General features: G+C 38.6%; 1 protein-coding gene across 2 annotated transcripts in view; it reads right to left on the minus strand.

The window, feature by feature from the left end:
• Positions 1-11,971, minus strand: part of SLC15A5 (solute carrier family 15 member 5) — a 75,359-nt gene extending 63,388 nt beyond the window's left edge. For both annotated transcript variants that reach the window (XM_087855415.1, XM_045781440.2), the window contains exons 1-2: positions 11,611-11,971; positions 7,400-7,622 (exon numbers count right to left, since the gene is read on the minus strand). In XM_087855415.1, the coding sequence (XP_087711541.1) occupies positions 7,400-7,622; positions 11,611-11,971 (584 nt within the window). The remainder of the gene's footprint in view (positions 1-7,399; positions 7,623-11,610) is intronic.
• Between the last annotated feature and the right edge of the window lie 3,571 nt (positions 11,972-15,542).

Raw genomic sequence — 15,542 nt, forward strand, 5'->3', positions numbered from 1 at the left:
AGGGAACACAAGCAGGGGGAGTGGGAGAGGAAGAAGCAGACTCCCAGCGGAGGAGCCTGATGTGGGGCTCGATCCCAGGACTCTGGGGTCACACCCTGAGCCGAAGGCAGACGCTTAATGACTGTGCTACCCAGGCGCCCCAGAATGATCTGCTTTTAAATGGAAGAAAAAGAAAGGATTATTGTGTCAGGTCTATGCATAGGGCCGGTAAGGAGACCCATCACAGCTACTGTAGTCTGGAGGAGAGCTAGGAGTGAACTGGAGTGGGGGTAGCAAACTCAAGGGAGAGAGGGAGATCAGCGTGTGATGTACATTTGGAAAGGAGACACGTGCCCAGCTAGTCTTGCCCCTTTGCTGTCCTATAAGCACAGTTGCTCATTTTCATTCCTGTAACTTTTTTTTTTTAATTTTTATTTATTTATTTGAGAGAGAGAGTGCAAGCACAAGCAGGGGGAAAGGCAGAGGGAGAGAGAAAGGGAGAAGTAGACTCTCAGCTGATTCCAGGACCCTGAGATCATGACCTAAGCCTGAGGCAGATGCTTAACCGACTGAGCCACCCAGGTGCTCCCATCCCTATAACTTTTCTCACTTAACTAAAGTCCCGTGTCAAGTCTCTTTTCCTTCATTCAATATTCTCTTGAATAGAAATTCTCTGAACTTCTAAAACAATCCATTCCGCAATGACTTCACGTTTGTCAGTTTTGTCTTCTCACAGATTGTCGAGTTCCCTGGCAGCAGCAACACCTTATTCTTTGTCTCCACGGGACATAACGTGGTTCTAAGCCCACACATAGGGAGAGTAAGTAATTGATGAATAACATCGCATCTCAGAAAAATCAAGTGATCAAACAACAACATATAAAAACAAATTTTCAATAATTGACTTAGGAAAGTAATCGAACATCAAACATGGCCATGCTGAGGAAACTGGTTTGCTATAATCCACTACCAGAGACTTGTCCCAGTGCAGGGAAGATGCAAAGCTCGAGTTGGGTAGGACAACTGGATACAGTTCCTAGGCTCAGTCTCGGGTCATCCTGTCCTGCTGTTGCACGCTGCATGCTTGAGTTGTGGCTGCGGCAACTGGGAGAAGCTGGAGCTGCAAGCAGGGTTACGGTTCTTACAATCTTTGGGAAACTCTTCTTTTAAATGTTCACTATTGCTGAGAAAATCCGAGAGGACATTGTGTGGCTCCCCGGAACACCACGTGGTGATGTGAACTAAATCGTTCTAAAGAGGGTCAAGGGAAATTACAATTATTCCAAGACTTAAATCTTGCGAAAGGTAGTTAGAAACAAAAGAATTATAGTGTTGAATAGCTGTGTATAGGAAGAGATTTCACACCAAGTACTAAATGTATTTTAACAAATGCCATCCAACCTATTTGATTGTGTAATTTTCTGGAAGAATTACCTAGTACAGGCATGTTTTGTATATGTCTTTATTGATCCATGGACAGGATAAGCCATAGATAATTAAGGGTGAAATTGTGTATGTATCAACTGTAAAAAAATAAAAGAAATAAAAATCCACAGTTTTCAAACTCACCATTAAGGCTCCTTTCATCTCATAGCTCACTAGCAAATTGAATATATAAAGCACCTCTCACACAGAAAGTCAGAGAGCAAAGCACTAAAGCAAAATAAATACCAGTGATTAAGGAAAATTGAAAGCAGCAGTAAAAATATGTTTCTTTAGTCTACTTTTAAATACAGACTGGGAACTGCAAATAACTGGGAGTACATATAAGTCTTTTTTTTTTTTTTTTTTTTGTCTTCGTGATTCTATGGTATTGAATACAAATAAGGAAAAGAAACCTTGTTGATGCAAATCTCAGCAATCCTTTTGAGATTATTTCTTTTAAATATTCGCCTTTACTTATTTAGTAATCATGATTAAAGCTGCTCAAATACTTTGTCATTTCTTAGGCTGCCCCATTTTGACATACTTCAGAGTTATTTTCAGTGATTTTAGGTAAAATGGTTTAAATTGGTTTTTCTTAACCTGAGAAGACACCAAGAGGGAAGGCAAGCTCTCGGGTCTTCCTGGTAATTTACAGAGTTCAGGGAGAATATTTTATTCTGCATTGAATAATATTGAGATAATTCACCAGGGGATTTGTGGTTCTTCAATGGGATAAAATTGTTCAGAAAACTCAAGGAAACACTTGGGTGCTGATATCCTGGTAGATGGTGGTTGTCAATGTTTGCTTCTTTTAGCATAACCATTGACCCATTGAAGTATTTCAAAGAATACTCTGGCGGCCATGAATTTAGAGAAAAAAGAAGCAAATGGAAATTTTGCAGTTCTAAATACTATTTATCTATGATTTTTTTTCAACACTGCAGTTAAAGAAAGGCATTTAATGAAGGAAGAGTGTTGGTTTTGGTGAATAGACAGCATGATTAAAGTTAAAGGTATATTTTTAATTAAGAAATTCAGAAGAATGTTTCACTTTTTCTCTCTTGCTCTCCTTGCCTCTGCTTCTTTTAACTTATTCTCATTCCCTTTCTCTCTTGGATCCTCCCTTCTTTCCCCGACCCCCAACATCCCAACTGTAAGAATTGTTCCTGTATATCATTTTCTTATTTCCTTAATTTATGATCTTTAGACCACTGCATGTTTACTGATGAAAATAGGTCCCTACTCAAATACCTACCAAGTTGAAAAGTGACCAAGCAGGGCTTAAGAAAAGGAAGGAGCAGTAAGACAGATAAGAAATTTGCCTTTCTTTCTTTCTTTCTTTCTTTCTTTCTTTCTTTCTTTCTTTCTTTCTTTTTTTCCTTAATATTCTTTGCTTTCCACAATTATGTGTTGGAGAGGAATTCTGAATGTATTTCCTGAAAGCTTACAACTTTGGCAAAAGTAAAGAAGGAGGTGTCTGTTGTTATTAGAGTGGGTGGGTAGCATTTGAGAAGCTTGGCTAAAGCTCATGCAAATAGAATTTTGGAAGGTTTAGAGATTTTTTTTTTTTTAAAGCTATTTACAAGCTATTTCTCAGTATGCAATTCAGATGATATTTTGAGTATTAATACAATTATTCCATGTACTACTTTGATTTTGTTGGCTGAAATGTACCCTATAAATTATGATTTTACTATTGCAGAATTAAGTATATTCGTATTTTGTTTCTCTTCTCAAGGATTAGGTAGAATTTCTCAATCAGATAGATTTCTAAGTGCGGTGCAAAATTGCTATGAATCGTCAAAACTTTCCAAAGCCGCCTAGCATCCAGTATGTGCGCTCAAATGATGTTCGGTCCATTTCTTTTCAAAGTTATCTCTAGACCACGTTAGTATCCTCTTTCCATATATCTCTGGAATTGTTTTCAAAATTCTGAAGCACTTGACAAAAGTGGTATACATTCCCCAGCTTTGCTTCCAGGAAATTCTGATCTTGGAAGTTGTGGGTGGGGTCTGGGAAACATTTTTTAAATAAAGCCCTGAAGTGATTCTGAAAATTAGACAACTGCTTGAGAGCAGTAGTTCTTAAACCTGATTACTTAGGCAGCTTAAAAAAAAAAAAAAAATCCTGGTCTCTGGATCTTGCCTCAAACCAATATATACGGAAACGTTGATACCAAGGCCCAGGAATCAGTATTTTTAAGAGTCCTCGGGTAGCTTTTATGTGCATCCAGGATTGAGAATCGCTGCTTTCAAACAACACTCAAGTCAATATTAAAACAGCTTCTGAAAAAGCATTCCGTGGGATAATAATTTTTTACCTCTAGTGTTTCCTTAAAAGTTATTAAATTCAAGTAAGTATTAGTATCAGAACATTTTAGTGTGAGACAAATATGTAGACTCAATCTGAGTACCAGAAATATTCAAAATTTCTGAGATAAAATAAGTTAGTCTCTAGATTTTTTTCAAGAACTCTACCAATATTCTATTTGGACTTTTAAATCATGTATAATTCACTCTGGTAACTAGTTAGGAACAGACTATGATATGCAGATTGGATGCAAATTACCAGGTGAAGTAAGTAGAGAAATGTGGAAGCAAGATTTGAAGTTAATTGCAGTAGAATTTAAAATTATGGTTATAGACAGACTTAATTATCCACCTTTCTTTTTGCTTCCAGAAAAGATTCTGCACAGGTGTATTTACCTAGATGATCTCCAGTGTGGTGACTCTTAATTGCACACCTCAGATCTTGGAAAATGCTGAAAGAGCCAGGTTCTATTCTAGATAACTGCACAAGGATGTTGGAAGATTATTATGCCTCTTGATTTCAGGGAGTTTAGCTTTATTCTTTCAATAAGGTACATAGTTGAGGAAGATCCAGTACCAGATGGCAATGTTGGCTGGGAGTGGTTTTCTCACCTACACTTGGCAGCTCTACTCGGAAGTGGTGCTTTCCATGCTCGAGACTTCCAGTCTATACTATTGAACATAATCACCGGGAAGCTTTAGGTGGTATAGATGCAATGACACATCTCATTAAAGGTCCTGTAACCAGGAACGTCTGACATCTGTGCTGAAAATAGAACCGCATGCAGGCTTCAAGTGGCTACGGATTCAAGTGGTATGCTGTTTTTTAAAGACACCACTGAAATTCATTATATTAACCAAGCTTGTAATTTCTAGAGGCATTTTTGACATGGAGAAATAGATTTTAAATTAAGACGCTGCCCATTTAAAGATGGCCGCCTCCTAAACGGGTTCCCTCTTACCCAGAATTTAGACAATGATTTTAGCTGATTTGTCATTTAATAACAATAGCTACCCTAATTGGAATCCCATGATGTGCTAGGACACCTTGTATATAAGCTATACAACCGCCGTCCAGCGTTTTCCCATTTTGTGGATGAGGGACTGGTGCCTGGAGAGGTTAAGGGACCAAAAAGCACAAAAACTCCTGTGACAGAGCCAGGATCCTGTCAGCCTTCTGACTGCCCAGTAGGGTCTCCGTTCATCTTGCCACCCACCCCTGCAGTACGGACAGCCATAGAGTTAATATTCTTTTCCATAAATTACAAAAAGCAGTTGCCCATAGAAGTTGCCCTGTAGCTTGGTACTATAAACTTAAAAAAAAAAAACAACCCAAAAATGGAAACAACCAGATTCAGCCTTCAAGAAGCTTACCATCCAAAGAGTCCTTTGTCAAATTAAAGAGTAACACCTTGATTCCTCATGCACATTTCTAGGTGCTTTTTTTTTTTTTTTTAAAAGATTCCATTTATTTATTTGAGAGAGAACACATGCACAGGGAGGGACAGAGGGAGAAGCAGACTCCCCACCGAGCAGGGAGCCTGATGCCAGGCTCGATTCCAGGACCCTGGGATCATAACCTGAGCCAAAGGCAAATGCTTAACCGACTGAGCCACCCAGGGGCCCTACATTTCTAGGTGCTTTAACTTGAGGTTTTAAAATTTCTGCATGATTTTTTTCTTTTTTTTTTTTTTAAAGATGTGTTTATTTATTTTTAGGGGGGGAGAGAGAGAGAGAAAGCACATGAGTGTGATGAGGAGGGGCAGAGGGAGAGGGAGAAAGAGAATCTCAGCAGACTCCCCACTGAACCGGGAGCTGATACTGGCTAGATCTCTTGACCCTGAGATCATGACCTGAGCCGAAAACCAAGAGGCGGATGTTCAACCAAAGGAGCCATCCAGGCGCCCCTGCATGATTCTTTTTATTAGAGATTTTAGTGAAATTAGAAAATAATAAGAAACCACATTGAAATGTGCTCCTCCTAAATTTGGCCTGGCTCCTCACTGCTGCAGAAATTCATTTTCACCCCACTCCCCATCCCCCCTTTAAAGGCCTAAAGTACAAACCCATTGGGAGTCCCCCCTTTCCCAAAGGAAATATTTCATTCATATAATGTCTCCTTTGTAATCAACACTGAGAAATGTCACTTTGATTAAACACAACTCTGAATGACTAAGACCACAGTACAATAAATTCTCCAGAGCTATCTTTCAGAACAACTGATTGCTCTCCAGTCTTAATCCTCCAGAGTCTTATTTAATCAAAATGATGTTGCTAATTAAGGATTAAAACCTCCGAATAGAATAAAAAAGGATTTTTCTTTCTCCTTTGGGCAGGTCAAGGAGGCAGAATTTGCTATATGGAAGTAAAGAGTCCCTTCCACCTTTGGAAAACTGTATTATTTTCTGACATTTGGATTGAATCCAAAATAGGCCTGAGTGCTTTGTAATATTAATGTAATTAGAGGTAGGGGGAGGAGGGAAGGAAGGAAGGAAGGAAGGAAGGAAGGAAGGAAGGAAGGAAGGAAGGAAGGAAAGAGGGAAGGAAAAGAGGAAAGAAAGAAAGAAAGAAAGAAAGAAAGAAAGAAAGAAAGAGAAAGAAAGAAAGAAAGAAAGAGAAAGAAAGAAAGAAAAAGAAAAGAAAGAAAAAGGGAGAGAGAAAAAAGGAAAGAAACTGCCTTGGATAGTTATATATACAGAGATTATTTATGCTAAATTTTTTTCATTTAATGCTTTAAGTATGAATTTTCTTTAAACGTTTTGTCTGATTCTGTCTGTGCAATGAGTTTTTCCATTGCTAACATTGGTGGAAAGACAGAATATTTAGAAAAATGTTGACAATTCATTTCACAGAAAAGAGGGAACAAAAGAATGTATCTCAGATCTACTTGACATTCACTGATGAATAATAACACCAAAATACTCTACCTGAAGATCGAATTTTTTTTGAATTTGTATATGATAATAAAAATTGGTTCCTTAAAGCCACATAAAACTGTGTAAGAATTCACTGGGAGAGAAAAAGATTCACAGAAAGGTGGTTTGATTTTCACGAAATACAAACTCTTTTAGGTGTGAAGGGTGAAGTGGATGCCAAACAGAAGTGCTGGTTGATGTTTCAACAAATTGTAAAACCCTTTTTCTGTCCTTTTTATCTTCTCTCTGCACGGTCCTGTGAATTTATAATCGCTGTCAAATTCATCTCTTCCAGTGTAGACAGAACTAATAACAGCTACCACTTATGATAACCTACTACGTGCCTCTAATTAAACCCAAGAAGAGGTATTATTGATAACCCTTCACAAATGATTAAACTGAAACTTACAGAGAATAAATGACTTTACCAAGGTCAGATAGCTTGTGTTAAGTCGAGTTGAGGTCTGTCTGGCTCCAAAGCCACCTTCTGTTCAGTATGACAAGCCACTTCACGCTTATTTGTAAGGTGAATGCATTCATGTGTCCCAGAAGGTGCTGGTAAGCCACGCTGGTCTGTACCTGACTCCTAGGCTCCCACACTTACTGGCTGATTCATTGTCACAGGCACTGTCCCATCGTCACTTGACCCAGGCCAGTCAATGACAAACACTGACTTTCTACCATCAAAATGGGACCAAAGAGCAATGAGAAATCCCAGAAGGGAGAGGAATGTCATAAGCCTCATTTCACTCCTAGCCCAGTGCTACTTACCAGTTAAAAAAAGACATTTGTTTCTGGGATCCATACTCCTGAAGGCCGTAAGCACCCGGTGGACAGACAATGGCTCTCATTCCGCCTGTGCCAAGGCAGATGGCCAATAGTGCCATGTAAAACAGCCCCTTCTGCTCCTTTTTTGGTATATTATTAATCATATGGTGAGTGCCTATATAGAAATCTTCCAAGGGAAAAGCAGCCACAGATAGCAAAGCAGTGCCTGTAGATAGAGAAAAAAAAAAAAAAAAGAATAAATACGGCATAGACCAAGTGAATCACCAAACCACATTATAAATAAGGTTTTTCCTGTGCAAGGACCATCATTATGTGATTGCGTTCGTGAAATATTTGTTGGTCACTGCAATTCTGGAGATACCATGATTTTTCTAAATGTGAAAATTTTCTTCACTATGTGTTTTAATTAATCCAGAGGCCTAGTTTCCCCCCCTTAAACTTGACCTATCTTCTCTCTCAGAATGTATAAGCAAATCATGTCCATTTTAACAAAATTTGGAAATATATCATATAAGAAACAAACGATGCCTGTAATCTCACCCCCCAAAGAAAACCAGTTAGTAAGGTTTATTCTTAGTCGCTAGAGTGATAGAAAACTCAAAGATCTCAGACTTGTTAGGAGCCTGTTAAAGAAAATGTTTTACGGAGAATATTATCATAGCGGTAAGAAGAACATAGATCTCTTTTCCTTTTCTACTTCTCTTTCTCTTTTTCATGCCCTTTGATTTCTCTCACTTCTTATGCTCCTGAGCAGAGCCATCTTGGCGCACACAGAAGTGAGAAGGTGAGGTGGGTGATTTGGTACTAGGTGGGAGGCGGGGGAGGACAGGAAGGCACAAGGGGTGGGGGTTGAGCCTCTTCTCACTTCCATCTCACAGGCACTAGGCTTGAACACTCCTTGTTTAATAGAAATTTTGATTCAATTCCATACTTTTGCTAAGCTCTTTAAATTCTGTAAAACATTTGTATGTATTATTTGTTTCATCTTGGAAAAACTTTGTGATGTCAGAAGATAGATTTTCTTATTTCAATTTTTCAAAAAAAAAAAAAAAACACCCCAGGTTCAATGAGGTTAAGTGATTTGCCCAATGTTACAGAGTAACCCAGATATAGCCTGCCACTTTTCATAATTCCTATCAACTGGTCAAATCATCCTTTTTTTTTTTTTTTTTTTGGTCAATTTGATTAGTGAAAAATGGCTTCTCCCTGTTACTTTTGTCCTCCATTTTGTTAATTTGACATTCATGTTTTTGGTATGATTTTTTATATGGTGGCTGTATGTGCTTAGTTTTCTCAATTGGACTATAAGTTCCTTAAAGGCAGAAATTGGGTCTAATGTTTTATCTCCCTTAGGGTGGCTTTTACAATCTGAAGAATATATGTGCTCAATAGGTGGTAACAAATTGATTTACCATGAGAGCGGGCCCTTTAAATTACTGAGTTTGAAATGTTTCCTATTAAGTTTGGCCGGGTATGATACCAACTGCTTTCTCTCTCCCACTCAGTCCTCCTTGTCTCTGGAAGTGTGATGTGAGGCCTGGTGAGGCTAAGGGTTATCCCGAGGGGGTGGGCAGAAGAGTTTCTTCTTGCAGCAGCCATATACTTAAAGACAAAGCACTTTTAGTGGTACCTTTGTGTAAATTGGAAAGACACTCTACTTCCATCTTTTGAGAAAATGTTGTAATATACTGATTTCATTAGATCAAAACTTTATTTTTATCTGTTGTAAAATTGAAGTCATAAAAATACAAGTCTACGACATGTATGATAGACAGTCTTTTCTCCGATGTGTGCTGTGTTGTACACTGCCTAACCAGCACGCACACTGGATAGCTCTGTGTAAAACACCAGGCTGGGTCATATCCTCTGCTAGGTGGTGGGGGTCCACTGGCTTTCCTCTCTAGGAGCTAGTGAGTCCATCAGAGAAGACTATCCAGTGGAAATTAGATTATAATGTGGTAAGTGAAATTATAGAGGTATGATTAGAATGTGGTTGAGCAAGGTGGGTCTTGAAGGAAGGACAGGATTTTGGGGATAGAAAGATAAAGGAAGGTTGACAATTTCAGGCATAGAAAAATAAGCATAAGTAACATTAGAGAAGTAAGGGATTAGAGGCAACCAAAAGTTCAGCATGGTTGGGGTCATATATTGAGACAAAAATCTGGAAAGGTAAATTTGGGATAGATTATAAAAATTCTTATGTACAAAATTGGATTTTATTTTTTAGATAATAGAGCCGATACATAGATTTATTTTATAGATTTATATTGAGATTTATATAGATATATAGAGATTTATTCTTATTTATTCTTAGTGTTAGTAGAAAGGTGTATGGATTGGAGTCATACTGACGTCTGATAGCCCAGTAAATAGGCCATTGTAATGGTCAAGAAAAAGAAAGCTGCATTTTTGAGCTAAGGGTTAGCATTTGAAACAGAAGCATTTGAAACACATTTTTGATAGAACCTCTGATACACAGCGCCTGGTTGGAATTTGATGGCAGCAATGAGTGGGGGGCACAAAGGAAGTACCTCTTAGTAAGAAAATGAATGGATGTGGAGTTGACTTAGGTCTTTTATTTGTCAAATTCTAAAATTGGGACTCAGTCCTAGTCTGATGGCTTACACGGAAATTGAGACTGATAGGAATTGCCATGTTAAACAAGAGTTGCCAAGTGCCATGGATATGGCCTGTTACCAAGCCAAGAAAAGTAAATCATTCAGACGCTTGCTTAAACGTCTCCTTATCAGAAACCATTCCCTGATACAGAACAGCAACCATGTGACTGTGTAGTCTGCCCTGTCTCCCCCTTATCCACCTATCTTTTTCATCACAGCACTGCTGAGCACCTGACATAATATCATTTGCTTGTTTATTTTCTCTTTCCCACACTGGAAAGTCAACATTGGCAGAGAAGAGACTGCTTTCTTTTCTGTTGCATTCCCAGATCCTGGGATAATGCCAGAGTGGTCACTGAAGAATATTTGTTGAATGTGGAATAAATATTTGCCATGCAGTGACTTTGTTTTTACTTAACAAAACTGACTTGGTGAAGAGTTGTGAGTTTGCATCACCCTCTCATTGGTGAATGGTAAATGGTAATTTATTACCTGCCTGAAATTGGGGGATATGATGAATACCTGATATCCATCCTTCCTCATTTATCTTCTCCCCTGTCTCCAAACCTGCATTTCTGCTACATTTCACAGGGTCGGTGAACCACATACTAGCTTCCTAAGTTCCTCAGCTCAGAAACTTGGTTAATTTCTGTTCCTCCATCATATTTGTGCTCTTGTTTAGTTGCCAAGTTTTTATGGTTTTTCACATGTTCTCTCCTGGATTGACACTTCTCCTAGACCATCCTCCTGAGATGTTCTGGTCTCCCTCTATTTAACCTCTCACTGTGGTTGCCTATCCTGCTTATTGAAGAAAAACATTTCCCAGATGTTTTTCATCATATCTTCAGTGACTCCTTGTTGTCCAGAAGAACAACCTGAACTTTTTAGCCTGTTCTAGACTGTTCATCAACTTACTTTCTATACCTTGTCAAACAATCTTGGTATTTCCCCCCAAATTTCTCATGATCACTTCACTCCCGAAGTTTTGTAGATATATTTATTTTTTTTCTATGTAAAGAAGCTTAGTGTAGTGTTTGAATTCATTCATTTATTTAGCATGTAGCCATAGTTCATAATATAGAAATCATGTCTCCATACACAATCTTAATTACCCTATGACTAATTAAAAACCACCTTTTGATGAAAACATTCTTCAGTTATTCTACATGAACTTCAAAAACCTTTTTAGCACATTTCATCTTGGTTGTGAAGCAAATGAACTTCATGTCTCACATAAGAATTTGTCACGGATTTGGGCTTGGGGTAGGAAGGGGAAAAAGGAGGGTGTTTGAAGGAGTACAGAAGACAGATATGTGAAGAGATAATTATAATAAAACACCATCAGTGCAACAATATAGGCATCAAAGCATCCACACATCGACACACACACATACGCACACACGCTAACTAGCATCCCTCAAATAATACAGAGAACAAAGTAAATTGGAACAACATTCTTACCTCATTTATCCCATTTTACACTAAGAGCAAGATAAGAATAAGAGAGAGTAAAAACTCTAACGAAAAGCTATTCAATTAAGTTGCAAAACGATCCAGTCAGAAGAGGACACTCACCTAGAAAATGTAGACATAAGCAAGCGTATACCAGTTTGTTTCTTCCTAGACAGACATCAGCAAGCCATCCCGCAAACACAGGGCTAAGTATTGAAGTCCCAATAAAACACAAGTTCAAAATGGCTGCCTGGTAGTTGGGGTAGCCAAGCTTGACAGTGCAAAAGGGGATCATATTGCAGACGACTTCAAAGAAAGTGAACCTCTCACACACCTCCACCAGAAGCAAACAGATTCCAACCCGAATTTTTTTCACAGCGTATGCTGAAGAGAAAAAACCAGTATGTCTTAGAGTTTTCTCCTTCTCGGGGCTGTGATGTAAGGGAACTTTCTCATCCGTTGTTTTGAAGTCTGTAACAGACATGACTGCCCTCCTTGAATGCAACTTATGTCGTGTTTCGAACTTGGTGATTTTTTTACCCCCACCCTTCTAATGAAAAAAACAAATCAGATCTTTGCTTTGAATTTCACAACTGCATGCTAAAGTTGCGTGAGGTTTTTTGCACATTAACATGGAGGAGCACGGGAGAGGAGACAGAACTTTTTAAATGTTCATGGTACCCAGTGTAGCCAAATCTGATTTGTTTGTCTAATTATTTAGAGGCTAATTAGGCTCTGCCTCCAAACTTACATTGTACTACATGAATCCTGTTGCATTCGTGTGGAAAGTCATCTGCCTCACACTGATAAAGGTTTAAATACCGAGGCAAAAGAAGCCGTTTTTCAGGAGAATTTGAGCGCTAGATCAAGAAATAATTTGAGTCTAATAATTTCTGATACTTTAATTAAACAAGCCAGAACAGCACCAAGAGATAAAGCGCGAAAGGAAATCTGTTTTGAGGGGGCAGGATACCTTATCATTATTACATTTCTTGTTATTTTTGGTTGGAATTCTGATAAGAAAGCTAATTAGGTAACAAAAGTGCTAGTACATTTAGGTAACAAGCAGAGTTTGCAAGAAAGTAATTTAAGTGCACTAATGAAAGGGGAAAATATTAAACAGAAACCCTTTTCCTTTAAGTTGACCCCATGCTTGTAGAACAGTCTCTCGGAGGACATCAGAATCAAAAGGTGCTTTTTGACTCCTTATTATGAAGTCAGCAGCAGGGATGCGGCAGCCATCCTACACATGCTTTGGGGAATATTGGATCTGGTATCACCCTGACCTTCCTCCAGCTGGGTGAATGGAAGTTAGCATTCTATTTTGGAAAGCAGGAGGGCACCAATTAAGCTAAAAAAGCAGCAGCAAAAGAGAACTCTTGAACATTTAGGGATTTAGCTGCAAGGACATAGGAAGACAAGAAGATGGAACTATTGGGTTCAAGTCATAATACTTCAACACATAGGGCGTGAGTATAGGAATGTAAATTTTATATTGGAGTCAGAAGCAAAAGACTGATAAGGGCTTTTGACTCTGATTCTTATCTTTTGACCGGAGAGATTGGGAGCAAACACTCTGCTTCAGTTCCTTCTAATAGTTTCATTCTATTTTCATCTGCTCAGCATCACTTCCCCCTCTTAGGTAACAATGCCCTATTTTTTTTCTTTGTGTCGAGTGATCATGCAATTTATTATCTCAACTTGGACGCTTCCGTGAGTGAAAATGAAGCTATTTATAGTTATTCCTGAAAAATAGATACAAATGGGGACCATCTAGGGCAAGAAGCAACACACATCTTACCTTCGGGGAATAACTTCCCTCTATTCCATGAGATCCTGGTGGGGTTTTCTTCTGGCCAAAGGAATCAACACACGGTCCAAGGCAATCCTCTTACATTTTTTCCCCGAGAATTTTAATCATGAGGCGAACGACTCCAGTTTGGAATTGGAAGCTGAGTCATTCAGATGGCAGCTGTCAGAAAAGGGACTGTTTCTGAGGTTCTGATGGAAAAGTCAGTGCCATCCTGGTTCTTATCCTTCAGGAGACATGATTAGCTTTTCCTCTGTAAAGGACTCACTTTCCATCAGTTGTAGTTTGCCTAAGGCAGCCATGTTTGATTTCTGCGCTTGGCAGAGAACCCTAAGCGATACTTTATGTTATTGTTTGCCCCAGATGCAGAGAAAGTTTTTCCCCAGCCACTGGGTATATATTTAACTGGCACCCGACAAAGGACTCCTGCAGGATTATATCATAAGTAGGGTAGTCCTAACCCTTTCCAGACCCTGCTGATAAGCATGTTTGAATTCTTCAGCTACAGTGTGTGCCCTTGTCTCCAAACAGGCCACAGGTAGTGGCAACCTGTGGTTTGGAGATGGTTGAGTCAGGGAGAGCAACAGCATTTGCTGAGTAGAGTTAAAGCAATGGGAAAACACCTCTTTTTTACTGCTATTTCTTAATACCAAGCCCAGGGGGAACATAAAGGACAGCTACCAGTTCTACTTGAGAATAACACTTGGCAGGGAATATTGAATACCATCATCCTTATCAACAAACTTGAGCCCTTGAGTGGAGGCTTATGCATCCTTTAGCTTCGTGCGTACTTCCACCTGCCCCAGACCTCAGGTTTGCTCTCTTTCTCCCTCCACCTGCCTTAATAAAATCACATTTTTCCTCCATTTTAAGAGCAATGTATGTACACTGGACCCAACGTGGAAAATAATCTAGAAACAGATATAAAGCGAAAGTTTTCGCAGAATTTATTTTGATGTTTTCCCCCACGACTATTTTTTATTAATAGACTTTAAATATTTAAATTATATAATTATATGCAACTACTGTATAATGCATTTTCTATCCCTTTTGTAGGTAATTTAACATTCCGTTATGAAGTCTTTGTGAACATAAATTTTTATGGTTGTATTAATAGATACATCATTCACTTAACTATTCCTCCATTTTTGGTTGGTTACGTTTGTCTCAGATCAGTTATAACCCAGATGTTAACTTTTGATTATAAACGCACATCTAAAAGAAAAAAACACCTTTATAAACAACGCTGGAATGAGTATTTGTTCATAAAACTTCCCCCATTCCCACATTATATTCTTTAAAAAAATTTTCTTTTAATTGCAGTTAGCATACAGTGTAATATTCATTTCGGGTGTACAGTTTAGAGATTCCACACGTACTTATAACACCCAGTGCTCATCACAAGTGCACTCCTTAATCCCCATCACCTATGTAACCTGTCCCCCACTATCCATCTGGTAATCCTCAGTTGTTCTCTATAGTTAAGAGTCTGCTTCTTAGTTTTCCTCTCTCTTGTTTCCCCCCGTGATCGTTTGTTTTTTCCACAATCGCCAAATTATGTAAAGAGCCCAAGTGTCCATCAACTGACAAATAGAGAGATCTTATATATACTCAGCCATCAAAAGAATGAAATTTTGCCATTTGTAACAATGTGAATGAAACTAGAGGGTGTTATGCTAAGCGAAATAAGTCAGTCAGAGAAAGACAAATACCATATGATTTCACTCATATGTGGAATTTAAGAAACCCACATTATATTCGTAGGCTAGTATTTAACAGTATTACTGGGTTAAAATGTGGGAAAGTTTTCAGGCGTGTTGACATAAGTCAAATTGCAATACAAACTTCAGGCATTTTTTTTTTTAATTGAAAAGCCCATGTTGTTTTTGGAATGCAAAGACTATACTTAACACTAGAATTCTTTTTTTTTTTTTTTTAGATTTTATTTTCTTATTTTGACAGAGAGAGAGAGGGAGAGGGAGGAGCAGAAGGAGAGGGAGATGCAGGCTCCCCACCAAGCAGGGAGCCTGACCCGGGGATCATGACCTGAGCCGAAGGCAGACTTTTAACCGACTGAGCCACCCAGGTGCCCCAACACTAGAATTCTTCACTGGAGAAATGAAAGTCATAAGTCAATGTGTGGGGTGATAATGTTGACCATACTTAACAGGTATTGGAAAATGTATCTTATTTAATATGAAAAATTAGTCAGAGGCTCATTTGATGAACTAATGATCTTCCATGG

This window comes from Ursus americanus, chromosome 25, assembly GCF_024610735.1.
Source record: "Ursus americanus isolate L20-20 chromosome 25, mUrsAme1.1.p, whole genome shotgun sequence".
Lineage (NCBI taxonomy): Eukaryota > Metazoa > Chordata > Mammalia > Carnivora > Ursidae > Ursus > Ursus americanus.